The sequence below is a fragment of the Hevea brasiliensis genome, chromosome 18, assembly GCF_030052815.1.
Source record: "Hevea brasiliensis isolate MT/VB/25A 57/8 chromosome 18, ASM3005281v1, whole genome shotgun sequence".
Taxonomy (NCBI): domain Eukaryota; kingdom Viridiplantae; phylum Streptophyta; class Magnoliopsida; order Malpighiales; family Euphorbiaceae; genus Hevea; species Hevea brasiliensis.
The window spans coordinates 22,693,451-22,718,558 of record NC_079510.1 but is presented as its reverse complement, the minus strand read 5'-3'; the positions used below and the strand labels follow the sequence as shown (position 1 = coordinate 22,718,558).

The window sequence follows — 25,108 nt, the reverse complement described above, 5'->3', positions numbered from 1 at the left end:
TTGTATGCTGTCGCAGGTAAAAAGAGCATAGAGCAGTGATTAAGTTGCTTTGAGGACACTTTCAGATAAGCTCCAGGTATATCATAGGTATACCCATGTACATAGGTTTTGATGTATGCATGTAATAATATGTATGTAAATTATTTGAGCAATTGTATAAAAACTCTTGTAAAATATTTTGGTATGTAATTAAATATAAATTATCGTGAATGTAAATTTGAGATTTCATTTACTTGAATAGTTTTGTATTATATTTCTTGTATCTCAGTCTTTGAAAAATCACTGCGGATTTGAGTTGAGAAAAATATTGCGTTGAGAAATATGTTGGAGTTGAGATTTGCAAATACATATTGAAGTGCTTTTTACAGGTTTTCTGAAGAACTGTTTTATCCAAAATACAGATGGCACTCTGCCAAAATTTTTACAGAAATTCCTAATAATTCAAATGTGTTATCTCGTTCATTTAAGTTCAAAAAAAAAAAATTTTAACACCTGTAAATAGTGCTCACAACTGTAAAAAGAAGTAAGAAAAGTTTTAAAATCCCTTGTAGTGTATTTAATGGGTTATCAGTAGACGAAGTTGGTAATTCATTAGGTATACTACGAGATCATGTTATGCCTTACAGAGGGTTAGGGTGTGACATCTCAAACCTGATTAGAATTTATTTTTAATTATCCGAACCTATCTCAAATCTGATTATTATTATTTGAAAAAAATTCGAATCCGTTTAATTTTATATATTTTAATTAATATTTTGCATACAAAATTATTTTGATTAATAATTTATATTTTAAAAATTTAATAATTTCATAAAATATTTAAATTCCATTTTATATACAATAACATATATAAAAATTTGTAAATCTTATTATAATTTATATAAATAGGTTCGGGTAACGGATATCCAACATATAAACCCGAATCCGATCCGAACCTGTCGTAGGTATTACTTTGTAAACCCAAACATATTCTATTAGGGCTCGATTAAATCAGATATCCGCAAAAACTCAACCCGTTACTATCCCTGTTACTAAACACAATCCATCACAACAACAACAATAGTAGTGATATTAAAATAGTTTTCAAAATTGTTAAGTTAACAATAATAATAATAATTTATTTTTATTTTTATTTTTATTTTTATTTTAAAAGTTAATTATTTTCAAAAGTAATAAATGAAAAAATATTGGATGATAGTGTTTGTCACGACCCAACCTATGGGCAGGACCGGCACTAGGACTTGGGCCAGCCTAAAGCCCCCGAGGCCCGTAGTAAGCCTAACTATTCATTAACCCAACTCTAAAGCCCATTTGGGCCTAATTTCAAGAAATCAACCGGACAGAGTCCGGCCATAAAATGGACCTTTCAACGGGGAGTTTTTGACTCACCCGACCTGTAAACACAGTAAATACTCAATTGGGGAGCTCAGCTCACCCTCCACATACTCATACCATCATAAAAATATATGGGAGCTCAGCTCCCTCATCCAATCCATCAAACATGCATGAAATATTAAGTTTACAGGTCCAAAATAACAATTTATATCACAGACCCAAATCAAATAAACATTTCTAACACATGCAAAAATTCTAGAAATTTATAGAATTACACAAACATGAATAAATAACCTGCGAGGGAGAAAGCATGTTAACCTCAAAAATATTCTCCTGTGGCCTGAAAAAATATTGAACAGGAGTGAGCGTTCGACTCAGAGAGTAAAATATCAATTTTAACCATAATCTCTATAACTATCTAAAACTAATGCACCCTGTAGAGTGAAATGCAACATCAGCAATAAATTCACATCATAACAGCAAAAAGGTAATTTGGAGCACTCACACACCCAGTAATGTTAATCACAATAATATATAGGAGCTGATCCCCTATACAGCTCTCTTAAATCCAACCTGTGCCAGCGAAGAACTCAGCTCGGACTTCCACTTAATAACCAAATCGGGGTCCCAGCGAAGAACTCAAGCCGTGTCTACCCCGAAGGACCAGGTCCCAGCGAAGATCTTAAGCCGTGTCTACCCATCCTATCCATAGTCCACACCACATCACACGCACGCCAACACACGCACGTTGCTCCAAATTACCATAACAACATACATGGCACTTTCACAGTTATGAATGCAACATAAATCGTGCCTAGAGTTTATCTACATAGATATATGCATATAAGTGATGCATGGGCATTCTTGAACATATAATAATATCGAAATTATAATTAAAATTAATATTTTACTCACAGACTTGACAACGGTTACTGTGGCGGCTGGGCAGAGAAACAAGGCTATCCCGGCTCACCTGACAATTACATTATAATTATTTAACATAATTGACTCAATACAAATCATGAAAAGACCAAATACGTCCTAAGTCGTGCCGAAAATCCGGCAGAGTCTTCCCTATACCTAGGACCTACCCAACCTGCAAAAGGGCTCAAAACACACTTCTATATTCGCAACTCATATATCCACAATTCAATCACATCACATAGCCCCTCCTGGGCCCATCAAATCAGTCATCCATCACAATATGTAAAATTTCAATTTAGTCCTTATAATTGATTATTTTTGCAAAAACTATCCAAACAAGCTTTAAAAATTCTAAAACTTTGCCCCGCGGTCCTTAACAATATTACTAGGCTATTGCAAAAAGAATCATAATTTTCTGAGCTACCACGAATATTTTACGGATTTTTAATCTCATTTAGGCACTAGAAAATTATGAAAAAGTAAGGTTCGGGTTTACCTTTGCCGATTCCGACTTCGGGAACGTGCTCGAGATGTCTGAAAATGGTTGGGTAGCCAAAACCTCGATCCAATTTGGAGACTTTTCCTGTAGCGGGTCTGTCTGGTCGGAAATTCATAGACCCGGACAACTGTCGAATTTCCGCGAATTGAGGATACCTACATGAAGCCCACAACACGGGGGTTAGTACATAAATTTTACAGAATTTTCTAAACTCATTAAATGCTCGGAAAAACACTGCGAAATTCCGTGAGACCTACCGAAAAACGGTGTCGAAAAATTTTGAAATTTATATTCCCGCAAAGCTTTCGACGAGTGGAGCGCTCTGGTACTCTTGGTTTTCTCGTGGGGTTTACGGTTTGTGAGAAATCTAGCCCAAAAGTCAAAATGGGCTAAAACTTCCCGGGCAAAAATTGGATAAACTGCTCGATGGATTTCAGTTTTCTTGGTGTCTATGGAAAGCTCTCGACGAGTAGATGAGTTTAGACACAAGATCCGGTCCGATTGGTGGCCGGATCGGCCGGATTTTGGCCGGGAAGACGAATGGTTGTGCGCGCAAGGGAGGGGCGTTCGCGCGGGTTTTCCTGCCATTTGGGGCGGTGGCCGGCCGGGGAAAAGGGGTGGGGCGGCGCGTCGGTGAGCTGGGGTGGCGGGGGAGGTGGCTGGCCGGCGGGATGGGGCAGGAGGAGAGAGAAAACGGGAGAAAGAGAGAAGGAGGAGGAGACGCGCGCGGGAGTAAAAGAAGAAGAAGAGGGAGCCGGTCCGATCCGGTCCGGTTCGATTCGAACGGTTCGATTCGAAATACAAAATTTTAAATTTTTACTCTGTCTCGGGACCGAAAACGAGGTCCGAAAATTTCAAAAAAAATTCTAGAAAACTCAGAAAAATTTGTAGACTCCAAATATATTTTTAGTTTTGTCACTTGGTCTTTAAATTAATTTTTAAAAATCATCAAAGTTTATATTTTCGAAAAATCGAATGCGGTTTTTAAAATTCGAAAAAATCTCAAATAATTTCTTAAAATTTAAATAAAATTAAAATACCAATATTACTCATAAAATAATAAATTTAAAATTTTTAGAGTGTTACAGTGTTAGTAGGGTCACTTGGATGATTAATTTTCATGAAAAATATTTTTTATTTTTATAAAATAAATTAAAAAAAAAGTTTTTGACGTTTAAATAAAATATTATTTTTTTATGTTTTTATTTTAGAAAAACAGAAACAACATTTGCAGCCATCGAAACAGTAAATACATATATGACCCTTCACCGGGTTTATATTGTACAAAGACAACTCAAATTTGATTTGCCAATACAAACAGCAGCTAGAAAAAATTGGTCATGCTTCATTAAGATTTGACTATATTATTTACAGTGTAATTGTTGTATACACCAGCATTTTAATAAAAATAAGGAATTAGCACACTTTAGTATTTTATGATTTATGCATTTTATTAATTGAGAATTGAGAATTTTTTTATATATATTTAAAATTTTGAGTTATCATACTATTAATATTTAAAGATAAAATTACTAAATGAAGATAATGTTAATATATTCAAGACAAAATTACTAAACGAAAACGATGTTAATATATTCTGATGTAGCAGGTTTCGTATTTCCAAATTAGGAAGAATAAAAAAAAATGCTAATATTTACTCATTTGTCGCATCAGTTTAGGAGAGAGAGATTTATCATATTAATACATATTAACTTTGTTTAGTTATTATTTTCTTAAATATTAATAACGAAATAATATAGGCTCTTAAATATAAAAAAAAAATTCAGACTTCTATTAATAAAACGTGTAAATCACATAATACTAAAAATATAATTATCCCTAAAAATAATCTATTTCAAAATTAATTATTTTTATATACAATATATCTCTTATTACATTATAAATTTGCTTTTTAAGAAGTCGTAATTGAGATTTTCATCAATGATTTAGAGAAATTTTCTTAAATTCTAAATACTGGCATTTTTTATTTATATTTTTAAGGCAAATTTAAATCTTTGGAGCAAGCTCGTTAAATTCGGCCCACATTTTCAGTTCAACCAGACAAGGAATTGTCTCGTAGATCTTTTGTCAACCAATTCCCCAAATATTCTATTATTTTAAAGGAAATTTTTTAAGTGCCAATGGAGAAAAATTGGAATAACAGTAACAAGTAGCATCAAAATTAAAATTATTTTTAATACTATTCATATTCATATTTAGTTAGTAAAATAATAAACTAAGTTAATACCTTATATATTGCAATGAAATATATTAAAGAGCAGATAGAGAACTGCAATTATTGATTTTTTTTTTTAATTTTGAGTTGATTCTAAATTTGATAAATTTAATGATTGAATTTTTTTATTTTATTTAAAAAATTTTGATTTTAACCAAAATCAAATAGATTAATTTAATTATATTCAAAACAATTTTTTTATTTTAAATTGAATTGGTTCAATGGATGCTTAAAAAAAAGTTGAAAATCAGTTGCGGTAAAAGAGATTTGCAAAATATTTATATTTTATTTTTTATTATAGAGATTTTGTTTAATTCAAAAAATAATTAAATTAATTAAATCAATAATTTTTTATAAAATTTCAATTAAAAATAAATATAAGATATAATTTGTTTAATAAATATATTGTATATAATAAATAAATAATATTTAAATATAACATTTTAAATAATAAGTTATTTTATTAATCAAATAAATTTTAAAGGGTATATTGTAATTCATCATTAACTTTTTTTAAATTTATTCTAATCCTTTGAATATAATTATAATAAACGTTAAAGATTTAATATTTTTCACAAAATTAAAAGAATAGGAAATAATTTTTCATCCACTTGGCGTGCACATATACATAACATTATTTTTATTGTTATTTTTATAATAAATAAATCAATTAATTATTCCTAATATTATACAGCATTAATAATTTTAAATTCTAAATCTTGATAAAATTCTTAATAATTTTTGGAAACAAATATATTTTATTTAATCTTTTAGTATCATTCAATAATTTATTTATAATAAAATTTAATAAAACCTGTTTTATATAAAATTTAAACCACCATTAAGATGTATATATATATATATATATATATATATATATATATATATAATTTAATGAATGATGAGAATTTTAATTTTAAAAAATTAAAAATTAATTAATAAATTTATTTATTCATATTAACAGGTATATTATTAATTAATTATTGTGATTCAGTGACTCATCAACTCAATCCTTCAAATTGGGCTATTCCTAGAGCTCCTTCAACCATGTTTCTGGAAGGCTCAAAACAATGGAAAATAAGGTAAATGTCAATGGAGGACTCCCCAGTGGCCCAACACCAGTGGAGGACTCCTCCAGATGGAGCTACAAAAATTAATTTTGATGCAGGGGTAGATGCAAAGGCAAGGCAAGCCTCCATAGCAGCATTATGTTGAAATCACATTGGCGAAATTCTTGGTTGGAAAGCCAAAATTGTTAAGAGGGATTTATTCTCCTTTGGTGTTGGAAGCATTAGCAGATAGAGAAGCTATTTTGTTAGCTAAATCAAATGGTTTCAACAGCATTATTCTTGAAGGAGATACAAAAACTGTTATTCAAGCTCTTCATGGGGTTGTTAATGAAATCAAAAGATTAGCAGACTGTTTCACCTCTGTTAGTTTTTCTTGTCAAAAGGTCATGTAATATGACTGCTCATGGAATTGCCTCTAATATGCTGCACAATGTATCTTTTAGATGCAATCCCATGACCCAGTTTTCATATGTACTCTTCACTTCACCCACTCAATGTTAAATGAATTTAATGACTTTCAAAAGAAACCCCTCAACCCAAGTTTTTCATTTTTTATCCAAGTTCTAAAGGTTGCAATGTTATAACATAAAAAAGGAAAATACTATGTGAAAATGAATGTATCATTTTAATCAAATATATAGAGAGATCTGAACAACACTTTTTGACCACAAAAATCATGGAAAATCCTCAACCTAAGATTAAAAGTTGTCATCTACCAAGTTTACATCAGGCAAAGATCATCAAAACTATCAGACAAATTAATTCCATAATTACAGAACATGCTATGATATCAAAGTTCTATTGAAGCAAGCCAAAATCTAAATTCTAATAAGAGCGAGTGCAATGGAGGTTTAACTTTGGAAAATCAGGAATTCAATTGTTACAATTTAAAGGGTATGACAAACTAAAGATACTGTACAGGGCAAGCAAAAACATTTTCATCTTACTGTATATGACTGAGATCACCTCTTGCAGACTGTGGATATATACTGAAACACTTCAATAATGAATGATGAGCGAAAAGTTCACAATTGACCGGCCCGAATGTCTCTATCTATACGATCTGCATTAAGGGTCCCAGGAAGCTCCCTGAAGTCATCATTGAAGATAGAATATGCACTGCATTATCAGAAAAAAATAGTTAAAACTTGCAATTTAAAGTGTGAAGATTCACATTAACTATCATAAACACATTGGCAAGCTCTAAAGAGCTCCAATTACATTTTCAACAACACTAACAAAAAGATAAAAAGAAGATGGGCACAGAGACATGCAGGATAACAATAAGACCACAGTGGACAACAGAACAATAATCATAAACAAACATAGTAAGAATCCAGCACGACATCAACACATTATCACATAACATCACGAGCAATTACAAATCTGTTAGCGACAAGCAAGAACATGAGAAGAATAATCAAGAATAACAATGAATTAAAAGGAAGTGCATCTCCTTTTCAACAACTTATGTACTTCAGTTAGTTTCCCCCGCTTCATCCGTCAAAGATTGGTTGTCTTTCGTCTCAATTATTTTTCATGATCTTTTGTTGTAATTTATTTAATTATCTGCAAAAATTATTAAAATTAGTACACACCTGAGATCACCAGCTTGCCGTCGTCCAAGATTAAAGAAAATAATGGCAAATCCTGTGCCAAGTATCTGAAAATTACATGGATCAAGAAATTAAGATAATATATATATATATATGTATATATATATATATATATAGTTTCACAGAAAAGATTAAGTGATACAGTTGAGTGCACAATGCATTGCTCCAGTCCATTCTGGTCTCTCAGGCATGATAAATGGATTTTGCTAGTGTAGAAAATTATCCAAACAAAATGCATAAATGATCACTGGATTGGCAACATGGGCTTCTTCTTAGATTGTACAAATCAAGCAAAACTGAATTTTAAAGGGAAAAAAAATGCAGTTCCCCATAAATATAGTCAACGGGAAATGTCCTGTGATTTATTGCTACATTTTTTAGCTACAAATTTATTGTTAGTAGATTAAAAAAAAGAAAAAAAAAAAAAAAAGAAAGAAAGAAAGAAAAAAGAAAAAAGAAGAAGAATTTAGTCCTTAAGCCTGCATGATGCAGCAAGCAGGATTGTCTTCTAAAATTCTGGGGCTACCTATTTTAGGAAGAAAATAGAGTGTAATTTGGAAGAGTGATTTTGACCAGAGAATAACCTCTAATGGCCAACAAGTAATGCAATTTCAACCCAGCACACCTTCATTCACATTGCTCAATAATTGAATCCCACACCTGCTTTGTTTTTGACTCCTAGAGGAAGATGATCCAAGTCAAAACCTCTCTTCTTCTTCTTCTTTTTCTTCTTCTTCTTCTGTTTTTTTTCCCCTTTCCATCTCAATTTTTTTAAGCAAAATCCGTCGACTTTCATATATTTTGAAAGGAAATACAAAGCAATTGCTCAAAAGAGAAAACCTATGTAAACAGGAAAGAGCAAAGGAGCAACTTACATATACTGGTCCAAGATCCCATCTGTGTGCAACAGGTGCCAAAATGAACCACAAAATAATCACAGCCCATGCTTTTAGACTGAGAGAGAAAAGCGCCATCAAGAGGATATCTACCATTGGAATAGAAAAGAATAATTGATCAGCAGACTGTTATATTCAAATGTAACAATATCTCTACTAGATTACCTGGAAGTTTCAACTTATCATGAAGAAAATAGTAAAGCCTCCTCTTCCACCGACTTGTTGACTGTGGCAACTGAAATTTCTAGAGACTCGGAAATTAAGAAAAACAATTTCTTGAGAAAAAATTTGTATTATCTAAAACACATCTAAAATAAGTTCAAAAGCATAATTAAATTTCAGTTGTACCAGGTCATCATCATCAAAATCAAAACCATCCCGAAGATGTTTAGCTGGTGGCTTTGGTTTGACAGCAACAATCAGCGAGTCTTGAGAGTGAACAAAGAATAAATAGATTTCAAAAGACACACACAAGGCAAAATTAAACAACTTTGCAGAAGCTAAACTAAATATTCTTTAACTGAATATTAAGAAGAAAAAACTAACATGTTGTGCTAGTATATTAGTTATTCTTAGCAATTTAGCACCTAACCATGTCATTATGTTTATAATTATAACAAGAAAAACCCTTAATATGGTAATAATAACTTTTCAATTATAGCTTGTTTGGATTGACGGAAAAGGAAGGGTAAGGAAAATAATAGAGAGAAAATAAAGTGGTATACCTACTTTCCCCTGTTTGGATAAGTAGAGGAAAATAAGAAAAGAGGGGGAAAATATCAAGTATAATTCCCTGGTTATTTTCCCTCCATTTTGGAGAGAAAATATGAGAACAAAGGAGAAAAATTGTACAGCTCAATATAAAATTACCTATGTACCCTCAGTTATATATTTCATATTTCAAATCTTAACCCATGCAATATGGACTTTTGCTTCTCTACATTCTCTTCCATTTTCCACTTTTGCTTTTCCTTTCTTCAAATTTCGCCATGTCATTGTAATCTCTTTTTTTTTTCCCATAAGGTTACTATTTAGCCCCTATAAGTTAGTGTATTGAATGTAGAGAACATAGGAATGAAAAACTTTAGGAACACCTATTTCATAGAGCATGGGTTGGGATTTGGAAGTATAGTTTAAAAATGTATGCCAATGTAAATACAGATTATTTCAAAATTATACAAAAATATAGTATAGATACAATTTTTAAAATAAGGGTAAGATAGAAATTTTAATTATTTTCTTTTCATTCATTCTCTTTTTAAACAAGAGAAACTAAATTTATTTTCTACTTATCCAAACATAAGGGGGAAAATAAAAGAAGGGCAAAAAAATCCTTCTTTTATTTTCGTTCTCAACTCCGCCTAAGTAGTTTGCGCTTAACCGATCCCAAGCCCGGATAAAGGAGGAGGATTGCGGGAGGTGACAACCACCGTAAAAATTTCGTCACACTTTATGATATGGATTCAAATGATATTAACGTTGGGGCGTCCTCTACTAACGACGCGCTACATCGGAGCCCGAGTATAGTGAGAAATATGCAAGGGTGTAGGGCGTTCACCGAAAGCGATGCGCTATGCCGGCGCCCGGGTATGGTGTTAAGTGAGCAAGGGTTCCCACATCATGGACTGGTGTGGGTAAAGAAGTTAGTCCATAGGACAGATAGTAGGACAGATAGTGGAACAGAACACAAGATAGACATAGAAAATAATAGAAGATATCATAAAAGGAGACCAATTAGGAAGGAGCAGGCTAGGAGGAGGATCAGGGTTGGTACTTGGAATGTTGGATCACTTACAGGAAAATTAATGGAGCTTGTGGATACTTTGAAAAGGAGAATGGTGAATATTGCTTGCATTCAGGAGACTAAATGGGTAGAAGAGAAAAGTAAGAAAGTAGGTAATTCAGGGTACAAACTGTTGTTTACCGAAAAGGAGAGAAACAAGAATGGAGTGGGCATAATCATAGACAAGACATTGAAAGACACAGTAATAGATGTGAAAAGAATAGGAGATAGAATTATATTAGTAAAGCTAGTACTAGAAGGAGAAATAATAAATATAGTTAGTGCTTATGCTCCACAAATAGGGCAACATAGAAGCCAAATCGACTTCCTCTTAACCAGGAAGACAAATAGAGCTCTATGCAAGAATTGCAAGATCATTCAAGGAGAAGCTTTAACAAGTCAATATCGGTTGGTGGTATTGGATGTCAAGTTTAGGAACAATTCAAGTAAGGTCAGAAGAAATAGTGTAGCTCGAACAAAGTAATGGGAGTTCAAAGGAGTAAACAAGTGAAGTTCAAAAATGAGCTTCTCAAGTTTGAAGTATGGAAGCTGGGTATGGAGGCCAATGATATGTGGATACAGATGGCATCAAAGATTAGAGAAGTAGCTAGAAAAGTACTTGGAGAGTCTAAAGGATATGGACCACCCTCAAAAGAGAGATGGTGGTGGAATGAGGAAATACAAAAGGCAATGAAGAGAAAAAGGGAATGGTATAAGAAATTACCTAAATGTGATAATAATGAGGCATATGAACAGTACAAGATAGCAAAGAAAGAGGCAAAAAAGACAATTAGTCAAGTAAGAGCACAGGCCTTTGAAAAGTTATATGAGAAACTTGGAACTAAAAAAGGGGAGAAAGATATTTATAAATTAGCAAGGAAGAGAGAGGAAATGTCAAGATCTTAATCAAGTTAGGTACATTAAGGATAAAGAAGGAAAAGTGTTAGTGAAAGATAAGGACATTAAAGAAAGATGGAGAAATTATTTTAATGATCTCTTTAATAATAATCAAAATGGTAATAGCGTGAATATAGACTATAGAACAATAGAAAAGAATTTGAATTATACTAGAAGGATTAGATCTTTAGAAGTAAAGGAAGCACTTAAGAGAATGAAAGTGGGTAAAGCCTGTGGACTCGATGAAATACCAATTGAAGTGTGGAAGTGTTTGGGAGATATAGGAGTGGCATGGTTAACTAAATTATTTAATAAGATTCTGAACTCAAAGAAAATGCCTGATGAATGGAGGAGTAGTATTTTAGTACCTATTTTTAAAAATAAGAGAGACATATAGAGTTGCTCAAACTATCGGAGAATTAAACTCATGAGTCATACTATGAAGTTGTGGGAGAGAGTTGTGGAGCATCGACTACGTCATGATACTTCTATCTCTCCCAATCAATTTGGTTTCATGCCCGGTCGTTCAATTATGGAAGCGATCTTTCTCATTAAAAGCTTGATAGAGAAATATAGAGATGTGAAGAAAGATCTACACATGGTTTTTATTGATTTGGAGAAGGCTTATAATAGTGTTCCAAGAGATGTCTTATGGAATGTGTTAGAACAAAAGAGGGTATCTATTAGGTACATACAAGTGTTGAAAGTTATGTATGAAGGAGCAACTACTATTGTGCGCACAGTGGAAGGGGGCACAAGAGATTTTCTGATCTCAATTGGATTACACCAAGGATCAGCCATAAGCCCTTACCTTTTTACATTAGTTTTAGATGAATTGACGAAACATATACAAGAGAGTATTCCTTGGTGCATGATGTTTGCGGATGATATTGTTCTGATAGATGAGACATGAGAAGGAGTCAATAGAAAGCTAGAGCTTTGGAGAAGTACTCTAAAGTCAAAGGGTTTTAAGTTAAGTAGAACGAAGACAGAATACATGCATTGCAAGTTTATTGAAGGCCAAACTAGTGATAGGGAAGGAGTTAGTTTGAATGGAGTGGTACTGTTCCAAAGTAATCACTTTAAATATCTAGGCTCAGTCCTTCAAGTAGACGGGGGATGTGAGGAAGATGTTAGTCATAGGATTAAAGCCGGATGGTTGAAGTGGAGATGTGCCACGGGAGTTTTATATGATCGTAAGATTCCCAATAAGTTGAAAGGAAAATTTTACCGTACAGCCATACGACCGGTTATGTTATATGATAGTGAGTGTTGGGCACTGAAAGAGTCGTATGCGTCTAAGATAAGAGTTGCAGAAATGAGAATGTTAAGGTGGATGAGTGGCCATACTAGACTAAATAAAGTCCGTAATGAGAGTATTAGAGAAAAGGTAAGAGTGGTGCCAATTGAAGATAAGTTGAGAGAAGGGAGATTGAGGTGGTGTGATCATGTGAAGCGTAGACATATGAAGGCTCCAGTTAGACAAGTAGAGCACATTAGGTTAGAGGATAGAAAGAAAAAAAGGGGTAGACCTAAATTGACTTGGAGGAGAGTAGTACAACATGACCTAGAAGCATTACACATTTCTGAGGATTTAACCCAAAATCGTTTAGAGTGGAGAAAGCGAATCTATATAGCCGACCCCAAATTTTTGGGATAAAGACTTAGTTGAGTTAAGTTGAGTTTTTATTTTCGTTCTCCTCCCACATTTTATCCAAATTCCAAACAGAGGCTTACTTTGATTTCTACAAGAACATAAGAGACTTCAGTAAAATAGGTCCTGTTTGTCCAAATCTTCAATGCTTAGAATCTAGAATTAGAAAAGCCAAGCGGCTTAAGAATGAAAATAGACAGTCTCTCTTAATTCCTTTATCTAAAATTTGGTTATTCTTGGACCTCTTTTTGGTTTGTATAAGGTCACCTGTAACCCAAGAAAAATATATAACATCACATAATAGAGAACTTAATATTTCTGCAAACATTTTATAATATTTCCATAATTTTCTCTAGTTTCCACAAATCTTAAGAAAAGTAAACAAAAAATCTGACATTTGAAGGTAAATTCCACTAGGAAGCACAAATTCTAGGATGTTACGATTTTATTTACAGTGAACAATTTATAGGAACATAATAAAATTCAAACAAAGCAATTAATATGAAAGGCAAGATTCATACCACCATTACTGAGTTGCAGGTGTACTTCGTCCTCATTTCTGTTATCATGCAAAACATTCCCACGCAAGATAAGCCTCAAATTCTCAATTGGTAGATGATTGTTTTCAGCAATCAATTTTCTCAAGTCACGCACCTATCATGATTAAAACAAATGCAATAACAGTAACACTTTCAAGTTTCATAAAAACAAGCATTTTCAATATCTTTGTTAAACTTCCAAGGAAAAAATCAAATGTAATCCATAAAAAAATTTGTTGCTTAAATAAATAATAAGACAATTTTTATTGAAAACATATTAAAACTTTTTTTCTTCTATATTCTAATGTCGTTGGCACTGCAAAATAATTTGCATTTGCAGAATATGAAACATTATATGGTCTAAGAACAATAAAGTATATAGCAGCCAGATGGTTCATAAATGTAAAATAAAAATTTGTTGGAGGAATCTAGGCAATCAAAGCTCCAGTGTAACTATATTACAAGAAACTCCATCTTGCACAAACCTCACACTTTCCACTTCAATGCATTATTATTTGCGAAACAGTGAGAAGGTGCTGCATCATACCGTAGGTGAGCATAAAGTAGAGAGCATAGATGTTTGACTTTGAGTATTTAATACTTTATATTTAAGCATAACATTGTATTTGTAGCATGGAAATATATTCAAACTGGTCCAACAGTTTAATTTCCATCATTGTACTTGAGCTGGTGATTCCAAAAGAACACCATTTGGGACAACACTGATTGAGAAACTATAAGCATTTACCTCCCACATTCCTAATAGCATTTTTGTGGTGAATTGATCTTCCAGGAGAGCAAAAGATGTGCTCAAACATAAAGTAAACTTAAGAAAAATAATTTATTTTACACTTGCAGCATGGGTATTAGTTATGAATACTTTCTTAAAATCAGAATGAATAGCCAATCTTCTTCAATGCTTGGAAAAGTTGTTAATTCTTTAAACTCAAGAAAAGCCATAATTAAACAATCTCATTATCTTTCTGTCACCAACCACAACTTATTCTTTAACTGAGGGGAAGGGAAAGCAGCCCTCTCTTATCGCTCAAATCTCAATTTTTCTTAAACCCTAAATTGAGTGTGAGAAGGTAAACGTTGACCATTTTTATTTTATACCCCCTTAAATTTACACTTCCTTCGCTTCTTCCTAAACATAAATAATATACATTTCCCTCTTTACATTTCCATTAATTCACACTTTCCATGCATGAAAATTTTTTTATTGCAACCCTCTTACCCTCTTCTCCTTACCCTCTTACCCTTCCATTGCGTATCCTTTCCGCACTCCATCCAAAGACCCGGGTCTAATTGAAGTCAGCCAAGGGCAACATCGCTAAACTGATATGGCTTTGAATTAGGATATGCAAAAGGGGCATACAACAAATAATACGAAAATACAAAGGCAACCCACGAATTTATATATATATATATATATAGAGAGAGAGAGAGAGAGAGAGAGAGAGAGAGAGAGAGTAATAGGCGTACTTTGATGAGAGAAGGAACAAGAAGGTAAGATGGACGAGAAGGGCCAATGGTTTTGAGTTTGATCTCTACCAAATTCTTCTTCTCATCACCATCATCTCCACCTTTTCTTCTTTTTTCATCAGAATTATCTATTTTGCTGCTGCTTCGATTTCTGTCTTCCTCTACCATATCTGCCATCACTCCTGTTTCGATTTGATTTCTTTCTGCTCTGCCGTTCCTTCTTTGTTTATTTATTTATTATTATTATTATTATTATTATTATTTAAGAAGTTCGCATTCTTCGGCTCTTGCAATTTCCTTTTACTTCTAAATCTTAACAATTCTCTCAGAAATAGGCCAAGCCCACTTATGTATCCATGATCAATGTAAAAGATTAATATTTTCATTTTATTAACTAATAAATATGACTTCTTTTTATTTAAATTTCAACTAATTTAGTGAAATATAAAATTACAACAATTAGGATCAATTTTGCCTAAATTTTCAAAATTAAAATTCAATTAAATTATAATTTTGTAAAAAGATTTAGATTTTTTTATTACGACTTTAAATTATTAAAGTCAAATGGTAAAAGCAATTCAAATTTTTAAGTTAATATTTAATCTTAGTCATAAATTTTAATCTTAATAATTTTATCCTCAAATTTTATATTAATTTCAATTATAACAATTAGATATTTCCACTCAAAATTTTAATTTTAATATTTAAATTATAAAATTTTTTTAATGAAAATTAACAAACTAATTAACAATTTTTTTTTGTCTTAATTAGTACATTATATTAGCAATTCATGTAACACAAAAGATTTATATGGGCTTTATGTTCTCTTACTCTAAGCAATCTATTATGATTATACGGGATTAAAGGGACTATATTCTGACTTTCTTGAATGATGATGAAAAGGCTTAATTTTAGAGCTATCTCTGAAGAAAAAGGTTGGATGTTTATGCATGGAAAATTAGAGCATAGTTATTAAGTTGCTACGAGTTTATTGTTTTAAAGGAATAAGTAAATGTTTTAAACAAGTTTTAGACTTGTTACGGGTTTCAGCAGCTTTAAACTAACCTATTTCTTAGCACCGGCAATGTCCCCCGTAGTTGGTTCATTACAACAAGGATTAAAGTTTAGGGCATCCTAGATTGTGATCCATTTTTTTACAAACAAGTATTAAGTATTCAAAACTTGAAGTCTTGTACTTTCACTGATATCCATCAATGATTTGGCCTCTTTTTTTTTCTTGTATATTCCACCAATGCCATTTAAATTAAGTATGCTTGGTATACCAAGGAGAAATTTTCAATAAAAATAAGCTTGCATTTACAACCTAGAGTAATTATAACAACTTTATAATGCGAACCCTTGTATATAATAAAATTAATTATTACATTCTCAAAAAAAATAAAAGGAGTAAACAATCACATTGGTCTCCTACGATCACCATTCATGCATAAGTATACATTCAACAATTGAATGGAAAAAGCATTTTAAATATCATATATTTAAAATAAAGTCCTAGAATCTCATTCCAAGATAAGTTAACTTGCTTTAACTTGAGATTTGAAAATGTAAATGACCTATATGCTGCCTTATGTAACTCTTACTTATCATAATACAACATTTATACAGCCCCGTGTTGTCACACTCTACTCCTCCATAAGGTATAACATGATCCTATAGTATATCTAATAAATTATCGTACTTCGTCTACCGGTAACCCATTAAATATACTACAAGAGATTTTAAAATAATTTACGATCATTTTTATGGTGGTGGGAACGTTGAATATTTATTAAAAAACCTTTAATTGAAATTTTGGTCGTGGATCGAATCCTCGACTAAAATCTGGTATTATGAAAATTTTTCAAAATTTTGGCAGAGTGCTAGCTGTATTTTGAGAAAAAAGTTCTTCAAAACCTGTAAAGAAAAACACTCCCAATATTTTTACTTAACCACTGTCACACCTTACCCCTCTGTAAGGCATAACATGATCCCGTAGAATACCCAATGAACTACCGAACTTCACCTACCGATAACTCATTAAGTACCCTACAAGGGATTTTAAAACAATTTTCTTATCTTTGACAAGTGGTGAGCATTTCAAATAAGTATTTAAAACATTTAGTTGAAATTAAAACTAATTAATATTTTTGGCCATTTTAGTTTTCCGCAAATTTTATAAAAATTTTGACAGAGTTTCCTCTGTATTTTGAGAAAACAGTTCTTCGAATACCTGTAAAAAGCACTTCTAAAAGTTTTTCTCAACCACTACTTCAAATTCATACTCAATCTCAACCAATTCTCAAAATTCACAAGTTCAAAAATTCTCAAAATACTGTCCATCAATATCATTTATTCATATTCCATTCAAGATAAACAATTTATATATTCATCATACTAAAATTTACATTCAAAAAGTCCAAATTAAAATTTATTACAACTTTTATACAAACTTTGTACAAGCTGCTCAAGACCCATGTACATGTCCATACATTTATGTGCAATATATACATCAAAAGAAGTATTTACAGTTAGGGTATAAATTATACCCGAAGGCTTCAAGCTGATGACTTCACACACCTCAAGACTCGATCACGCTTCTCTAGTCTCTCAGATCTCATGACAAAGAATAAAGCTATCACGAGTACTAGGACTCAGTGGTGCACAATATACTAAAATAATCTTTATGCAAAACTTAAAGCACATTCATTCAAAAATTTGGCTAAACATGAAAATTAAATACAATCATGCATTGTAAGATTTTACATGTAAACCAAGTTTATTTCAAAGTATCAAAACACATTTCATAAAACCCACAATTAAATCATGCCATTCGAAACAAATAGAATCTCAATAGCCAGAGGCTAAGAGAAATCACATGAATCTCGATAGCCAGAGGCTAAAGAGAAATCATGTCACAAGGCTAGCTAGCTCAAATATATGGATATCCATTCACATCCTCTTCTACTGGCACACCTAAACACTTCTCCAGAGAAGGAATCAAAATTCGAAACTAATTACCCCCACTAGTCGTGCTAGTGAGGTGTTCAAATATATGGTCATGATACTGTGGTTTTAAAACTTATCTTAACAATTTGCTAAACATTGTCATTTCAAATATACACAATAATTTTCACAATTTGAATCAAAACATCATAAGTAAGGTCACAATACTTTCAACAATTCAAAGCAACAATAAAATGCATATTTCATTCATTTAAACAAAGAATATATATATAAAGCATAGTAATATTTTGCACAAACCTCAAACGAGTCGCCCTTAGCCTCGACTCGGTTCCTCGGTTCCTTCGATATTCTTTTCAACTGAAACACACAATTTTACAATGTTTCAGTACTAGAACTTAAAATAAATTCAAAATAAACTTAGCTTCACATTTACCTAACTCTAACGTGTTAAATTCGACGTTCTCGAAATTTTGTGTTTCGGGTTACTATTCACTTCACTATTCAAGTCAAATTATTGACTTTCTAAGGCTTAATAGGTATGGGAACTCCAACTTCACCCACATACCACATTTTGGTCACCAAACTTGTTGGTTTTGGTCATTTTTTTAAAGCTTAGGTCATTTTGGCAAAATTGCCAATTTTCGGTTTTGGTTTTCCGAAGTTGCACTATTCCATTGGTCGATCTACTGTTGGAATTTGATAAAACTTCCTTCATAGAAAATGTTCCTTATTGTCTTAAGTGTATTCTCATTTTTGGATCACCTCAATCGGAGTTTTGTAGCTCAAGTTATGGCCAAAATAAGTTTACTGTTCACGTGCACCGTTCATACTGCAATTTAGGTGCTGTCAGATTTTTGGTTCAACTTTGGTCAATTGTTTGATCAAGTTAAGTTCATAATTTGGTCTCACTTTCTTCATATGAAATGTTGTACTATGTCTTAGGTTTCCATCGGTTCAAGAATCGCCTAAATCCGAGTTTTCTAGAGAGAGTTATAGCTATCCAAACATTGCTGCTCAACTAAAAATCTGTAGAATTTCAGTACAGAAATTTTAACTTTGCTCAATGATTTGAATGAGTTAATGGCATAATTTGGGTTGGTGTTCTTCATGAAAGTTTTAGGTCTATATCATATCTAATTGCTGGTAAAATTTCAGGTCAATTTGACCTACCTAGCTCAAGTTATGACCAAATGAACAGTTACTGTTCATTTGGTCAGTTTAGTGCAGTGGCAGCCTGCTATCAACTCACTTTGGTCAATTGTTTCACCAAGTTTTGGTCAGTTTTTGGCAATGGTTCCTTAATGAAAATTGTGCTCTTTTATGTCTATTTTCATCTCCAATTGGTGGCATATCAATTGGACTTGTAAAATTTGAGTTTTGGTCCTTCAGTGGTTTGGTCATGCCAAAGAAGATGACCATTGACCTACGAATTTGGTTTAATTTCCTACCATTCCCACACAATTCATTTGGTCATAATTGACCACTATTTCACTTCACAATAGGTCAAACATGCCATTTATGTATTTCTCCAAAATTTGCCTCAAACCCTAGGCCTCCAAACCCTAATTCATCTAATTATTGTAATTAATCACACTTAATTGTTTTAATGCTAATCATTCAACACCAATAAGCTCACATACACCTTTAAATTCACCAAGTTCATGCATACACATCCTCAAACCCTAGTTGACTAAAATTTAGGTTTGGTCCTTCAACAATTTATTTCATTGTATTTTTCCACAATTTCTAGTGTAATTCAACTACTTAATTATGAATTTAAACATAATATTAAAAACTAACCACTAACCTCTTTTGTTGAATTTCTCCCTTTTCAAATCTTCTTTCTTTCCTCCTCTTTTTGTTGTCAAGATGCTTGTCAAAGTCCAAGAACAAGACTTACTTAAAGGAGTTAGGGAGTTTATAAAATAAAATCAAGCTTTTGAAAGCTTGAAATGGGTGTTAATGGTGGAAAGGGAAATGAGAGAAATGAGGGAGAAAGAGTGACGGGAATGAAGTAATCAAAAAATTTTTTTTTCTTTTCTTTTATCTATTTTGCTTATGGAAGACCCTTAAATCCAAATTAATTAATTCAATTTATTAATTCTTTTATGACATCACCTTTGACTTTTCTAACTTCTTTCCTTTTCTTTTTTTTTTCTATTTATTTTTCTATTAGTTCTTTAATTCTATTGTCGATTTCGAAATTTTCTTTTCTCCGATTTTATTTGAAAGTTATGTCAGGAGTCAGCTCTCGGGGTCAATTGACCAAATTGCCCCTCGCCGGTTCATCCCGGTTTGCAAATAATCCAATATTTCTTCCGACTCCCTGACCTAATTATTTGACTGACTTAACAGTTCTTTTTCGTGATTTTCTCTTTTCCACTGTGTTCATAAGGGTCCTAAGGACAGCAGCGTCACTTTTTACAGTTCGAAATTTGAGTTTAAAATGACTTCAGCTGCTCCGAGGAGGTCACTCATCGCTGTGACTCTCGGCTCGTTTAACCTCTTATGTTATGTTTTTCTTATTTATAGTTAACTAATTAAACATTACTAATTATTTGTGTTTATGGCTTCTCAAATTGTCTTAAGTGTGGCCCTAATCCCATTAATTGTCTGGACCGACACCGGTCACCGGAACAGTGAAATATACCAGGCTATACCAATAGGGGTGTTACAACCACAACTCTAATACAAATCATTTTCATCTCCCAATTCAACACAATCAACTCAATTCAATTTTCAAGCCATACTTTTCATGAGGAAAACTATACATGGATTTCAAAAATTAGGAAGAAATTTGGATATTACATTCATTACAAAACTCAGAAATAAATTTGAATATTAGAATAATTTGCATTTTAATTACATACCCAAAATAATATTATAAAAGTTCTTGTACAACTGCTCAAATAAATTACATACATATAATTATATGCATACATCAAAATCTATGTACAAGGGTATACCTATGATATACTAGGAGCTAATCTGAATGTGTCTTCAAGGCGCAGCTACAGGAAATCTCACTTGGCTGTGTTATCTTTACTTTCACTTGTGACAGCATACAAAGCTATCGTTTAGTGGTGAACTCATTGGTGCATAACTATAATTTAAAATGTAATACAATATACATTGACAAAATTATAGCAAATAATTTGGAAATCTTGAAATTCATCAAAATTTCAAAAATCAAAATATTCATTGCCAATAATATAAATCATTTGTTTAAACGACCTTGATTAATAAATTCAATTTATTAAATCATAACTGGACATTTAAAGTAATTTCAGCAATTTATGGAAATAGATATTAATTTCAATCAAATTAAGTATGCTCAAATCTTATTTAAAATCACAATTCCTTACTATTTAAAAACTATTCTTTATCTCACTAACTATGCAAGACTAATTCGTAAGGGCCATCTTCAGAGCGATTCTAACTCCCTATGGTCGAGGAGGTCGAATCGGGATTCTAACTCCCTGTGGTTGGGGAGATCGAATCATCGTGCACATTACACACCACAATAATGCAACTTTCGAAAGGGCCAATGAAAAACTTAGATCTAGCCTCTAATAAGAGGAGAATCTAAGAATGTGCACGTACCATGGTAATCAAAACAAAGCTAACTCCATTGTCTCCTCAACAAATGAGAGAGACGGATAATAACCTAGTCAAGCATCTATAGTGAGATATAAAATAATATCATGAATCTCTTTGTCCTTTTCGTGAGCATAAATCACAACATAATTCAATTCAAAGTCCATTCCAATATCCAATAATTTTTTTATGCCTATCACAATTCAAAACATATTTAATCCATTTCCCATGTTAAGTATAAACCATTTTTCAAATTAAATTTTCCATGTAAACTATGTAAACGTATTTCAATCAAAATTTTTTCGAAGCCAGTTTCATTCAATTCATAACAAAATAAATCATAATTAATTTTATTTTCCAAAACTAAACTCATTCATACCATAACATATTTTAATAATCATTGAAATAAATTCAATAATTGGTAAACATAATACATAAAGAAACTAAAATCATTTAATCAAATAAAATATGCAAAACATGAACAATTTAAAACTAGTTGTGCACAAACCTCTTTGTCGACTAGTTTACTCAAATTTTCGTTTCTCCTTCAAAGATCTCTTTCCAGTCTCTTTTTCAACTGAAACACATAATTTATAGTGTTTCAGTACCATATCTCATAATTAATTCATTAATTTATTTCATGCCTACTTAATTGTAACCTTAAATTTGCTTAAAATTATATCCTTTGAATTTTTCATATTGGGTCACTATTTATTGCACTATTCAAGTTAAAATATTGACTTTCTCCTACTAAATAGGTTTATTAATTCTAATTGAACTCATATACCACATTTTGGGTGTTAATTTTGTTGGCATTGATTGCCAATTCAATTTCTAACTTCCCTAGGTTCAAATCCAAAAATTCAGTTTTGGGTCACTATTCTACTATTCCATTGGTCTGGTTAGTATGAGAATTTGGCTAAGTGTCCTCCATCAAAGTTGTTCCTGTAACACCCTCCCGGTAGCAACTCCGCACATTCTACTGTTCCGGTGACCGGTGTCGGTACGGACAGCTAGAACGTCCGGAAAAATATTTAAACTAAAGTCAGGAACCATAATTAACTCAAATATTAATAAGAAAAATTTAGTAAAAATTTTAGAAATAAAATACAACCAAGTAAAACGAGCCGGTGCCCAAGCGATGGGTAACCGGAGGGAAGTTGCGGTTCTCGCAACGAGGAGCCCTAGACCCGGGGGAAAAATTATAAAATAATTTTTGGGACTCCAGAGAAGGGTCATTGAGGTTCCTATGGCATTAGAATGCCAAGAAAATACCTAGAAAAATATTTCAATCGGTACAGACAATTTTGACCCGTTAAGCCAAACGGAGGGCATTTTGGTCATTTCACCTTCAGAGGTGATTTTTGGCCGACTTGTCCAGTTGAGTAAATAATTAATATGACATAAAATATGAATAAACATTACTAAAAATGAAATTGGAAATGAGTAGTGGAGAAAAGAGAAGAAAAATCAATAAAATGCAATTTATGACATCAATGTGATGTCATTTATAATTTTCAACCAATCACACTTAAGCCATTATTTGACTAACTATTAAAAGAGATAAGAGAAGACCAAATTCAACAAAGAAATCAGCAGCCATCCTTCTCTCCTTAGTGCAGCCGAAACCACTCCCATACACCCTCCATTGATGTGCCATCAAAAGCTTAATTTCTCCTTTGTTTCCACCATAAAATCATAACCTAGCTTCACTAAAATTTGCCCTAGCACCTAGACAAAGCTTTTGGCAGCCAAGAAAAGGAAGAAAAATGAAGTTTAGGGGCTTGGAAAATTCTGCCACTTGAGGTTAGTGCATATATACACTTAAAACTTTTAATTTCTATGTTAAGGACTTGAAACCAACAAGTATTTGTGAATGAAATGAACCAAACTCTTGTGTATGTCCAATATAGAATTCGGCAGCCCTATTGAAGGTATAGGAATAAGTGTTTTGTTGGTCTTAAAGTGGACTAAAAATGATGTTGAGGATATATATATATATATATATATATATATAGGTGATGAATTGGTATGCTAACTAAGGCACCTTGTAGAAATTATATTGTGAAGCTAGGGTTTTGGGGAGTAAAAATTAGCTTGGCTTATGAAATGGTTAAAGTACATCCTAATGGTCAATTAGTGACCATTTGAAGGAATTTGACCTTAATTGGGACTGGAATAAAGCATGGCTAAGGGAAGGTGTGTGCTGCCTAGAGGGTGCAGAATGGTGACTGAAAATTCAGTCCATATACACAGCCATAACTTTGGCTGTGTAGGTCCAATTGGTGTTTGGCCAATTGGACATGAAACTAGGCTTATAATGGCACATTTTTGCTGAAGAAACCATGCCCAAAAGACCAAAGCAAGAGGACAAAAACTTGGCCCCAATTCGGACACCCTGCAACTGCCTCTGCAGAATTGACCAAATGAACAGTAACTGTTCATTTGGCCATAACTCACTGTAGATTTGGTCAATTGACCTGAAATTTTTACAGCAACAAGTTAAGACATAGACAAACAACTTTCATGAAGGAACCTACCCCAAATTATGGCTAGAACCTAACCCAAATGGTAGTGGAAGTTACTGTTCATGATACTGTAGATATGGTAATTTCTGCAGAATGCACATCCGGCCAGCTTGGGTTTTTAGACCATATCTAGAGCTAAAAAACTCCAAATGGAGTGATTCAAAAAAGGAAATTCAACTAGACAAAATAAGGAACAACTTTTATGTTTACCAATTCCTCAAATTTTCACTGTAAGAGTTCCAAATGGAACAGTGAAGTTATGGTACAAAATCTGAAAAATCTGCTCCTTTGGTTTAATGCTTAGAAATGGTATTAACACTTAATGCCAACAAGTTTTGAATGCCAAATGTGGTATATTGAGAGTGCCAAAGTCAATGTACATATTTTCTATCCAAAAGTCAACATTTTAGTTGACCATAGAGATGAATAGTAACACCGAAACTTGAAATTTAAAGATTGAAGAATTTAAAAGTTTCAAATACCCTAGTATACCTAACATGATTGGTTTGGATAGTTTGGCATGCCAATAGGGTTCAGTTAGCAGTACTGCACATGGCAAAAATGCCATTCTGTGATTTCATGGCTTTTAGCCATTCTGACTTTGCATTGAGACTTGGCCTTGTGCCTGAGATTATTCTGACTTGGTAGTATTGCATTTACCTGCCGGGTGATGCATACGCGATCGATGGTGTGTGGCCGAGGTATTAGATACCCAGTGCCAGTTTACCCGTTATCCAGTCCAGTCGTCTAGTGTAGGTTACTTGGGGCAACCAAATGAATAAAAGTGAACAAGGTTAATGAAATAATGAATACACCAACATCAAACAAATAAAGCATATACATTTACTACACATTTAATTTCTTGCTATTTTCTTTTATTATATTATTGCACCACTAAGCATTATTGCTTAGCGCGTTGCTTTTGCCACGCGTAGGTACTGGAGACCCCGATCGTGAGCCCAGTAGACCACAGACTGGGTGAGTCCATCCGAGATTCGCTTTCGATGTCCGTGTCACCTCGTCACCTGCAGTGCATTGGTAGGACACTAGATGTCATTTTGTCATTTTGTAATTAAATTTTTATT

General features: G+C 32.6%; 1 protein-coding gene across 1 annotated transcript; it reads right to left on the bottom strand.

The window, feature by feature from the left end:
• Nucleotides 1-6,738: 6,738 nt before the first annotated feature.
• On the bottom strand, nt 6,739-15,185 carry LOC110673708 (uncharacterized). Its single transcript, XM_021836867.2, has 7 exons — nt 14,935-15,185; nt 13,432-13,564; nt 8,925-9,004; nt 8,742-8,820; nt 8,556-8,665; nt 7,663-7,727; nt 6,739-7,183 (listed from the first exon to the last, which is right to left on the bottom strand). Exons 1-7 carry the CDS (start codon nt 15,109-15,111, stop codon nt 7,090-7,092), a joined length of 738 nt encoding a protein of 245 aa, XP_021692559.2. The 5' UTR covers nt 15,112-15,185; the 3' UTR covers nt 6,739-7,089.
• Between the last annotated feature and the right edge of the window lie 9,923 nt (nt 15,186-25,108).

Coding starts and splice junctions, on each gene's coding strand:
- LOC110673708 (XM_021836867.2), bottom strand. CDS start 15,111: ATGGCAGATATGGTAGAGGAAGACAGAAATCGAAGCAGCAGCAAAATA. Junction 8,666..8,741: donor TGATAAGTTGAAACTTCCAG/GTAATCTAGTAG, acceptor TTCCAATGGTAG/ATATCCTCTTGATGGCGCTT. Junction 7,728..8,555: donor GGGATCTTGGACCAGTATAT/GTAAGTTGCTCC, acceptor TGTAATTTTCAG/ATACTTGGCACAGGATTTGC.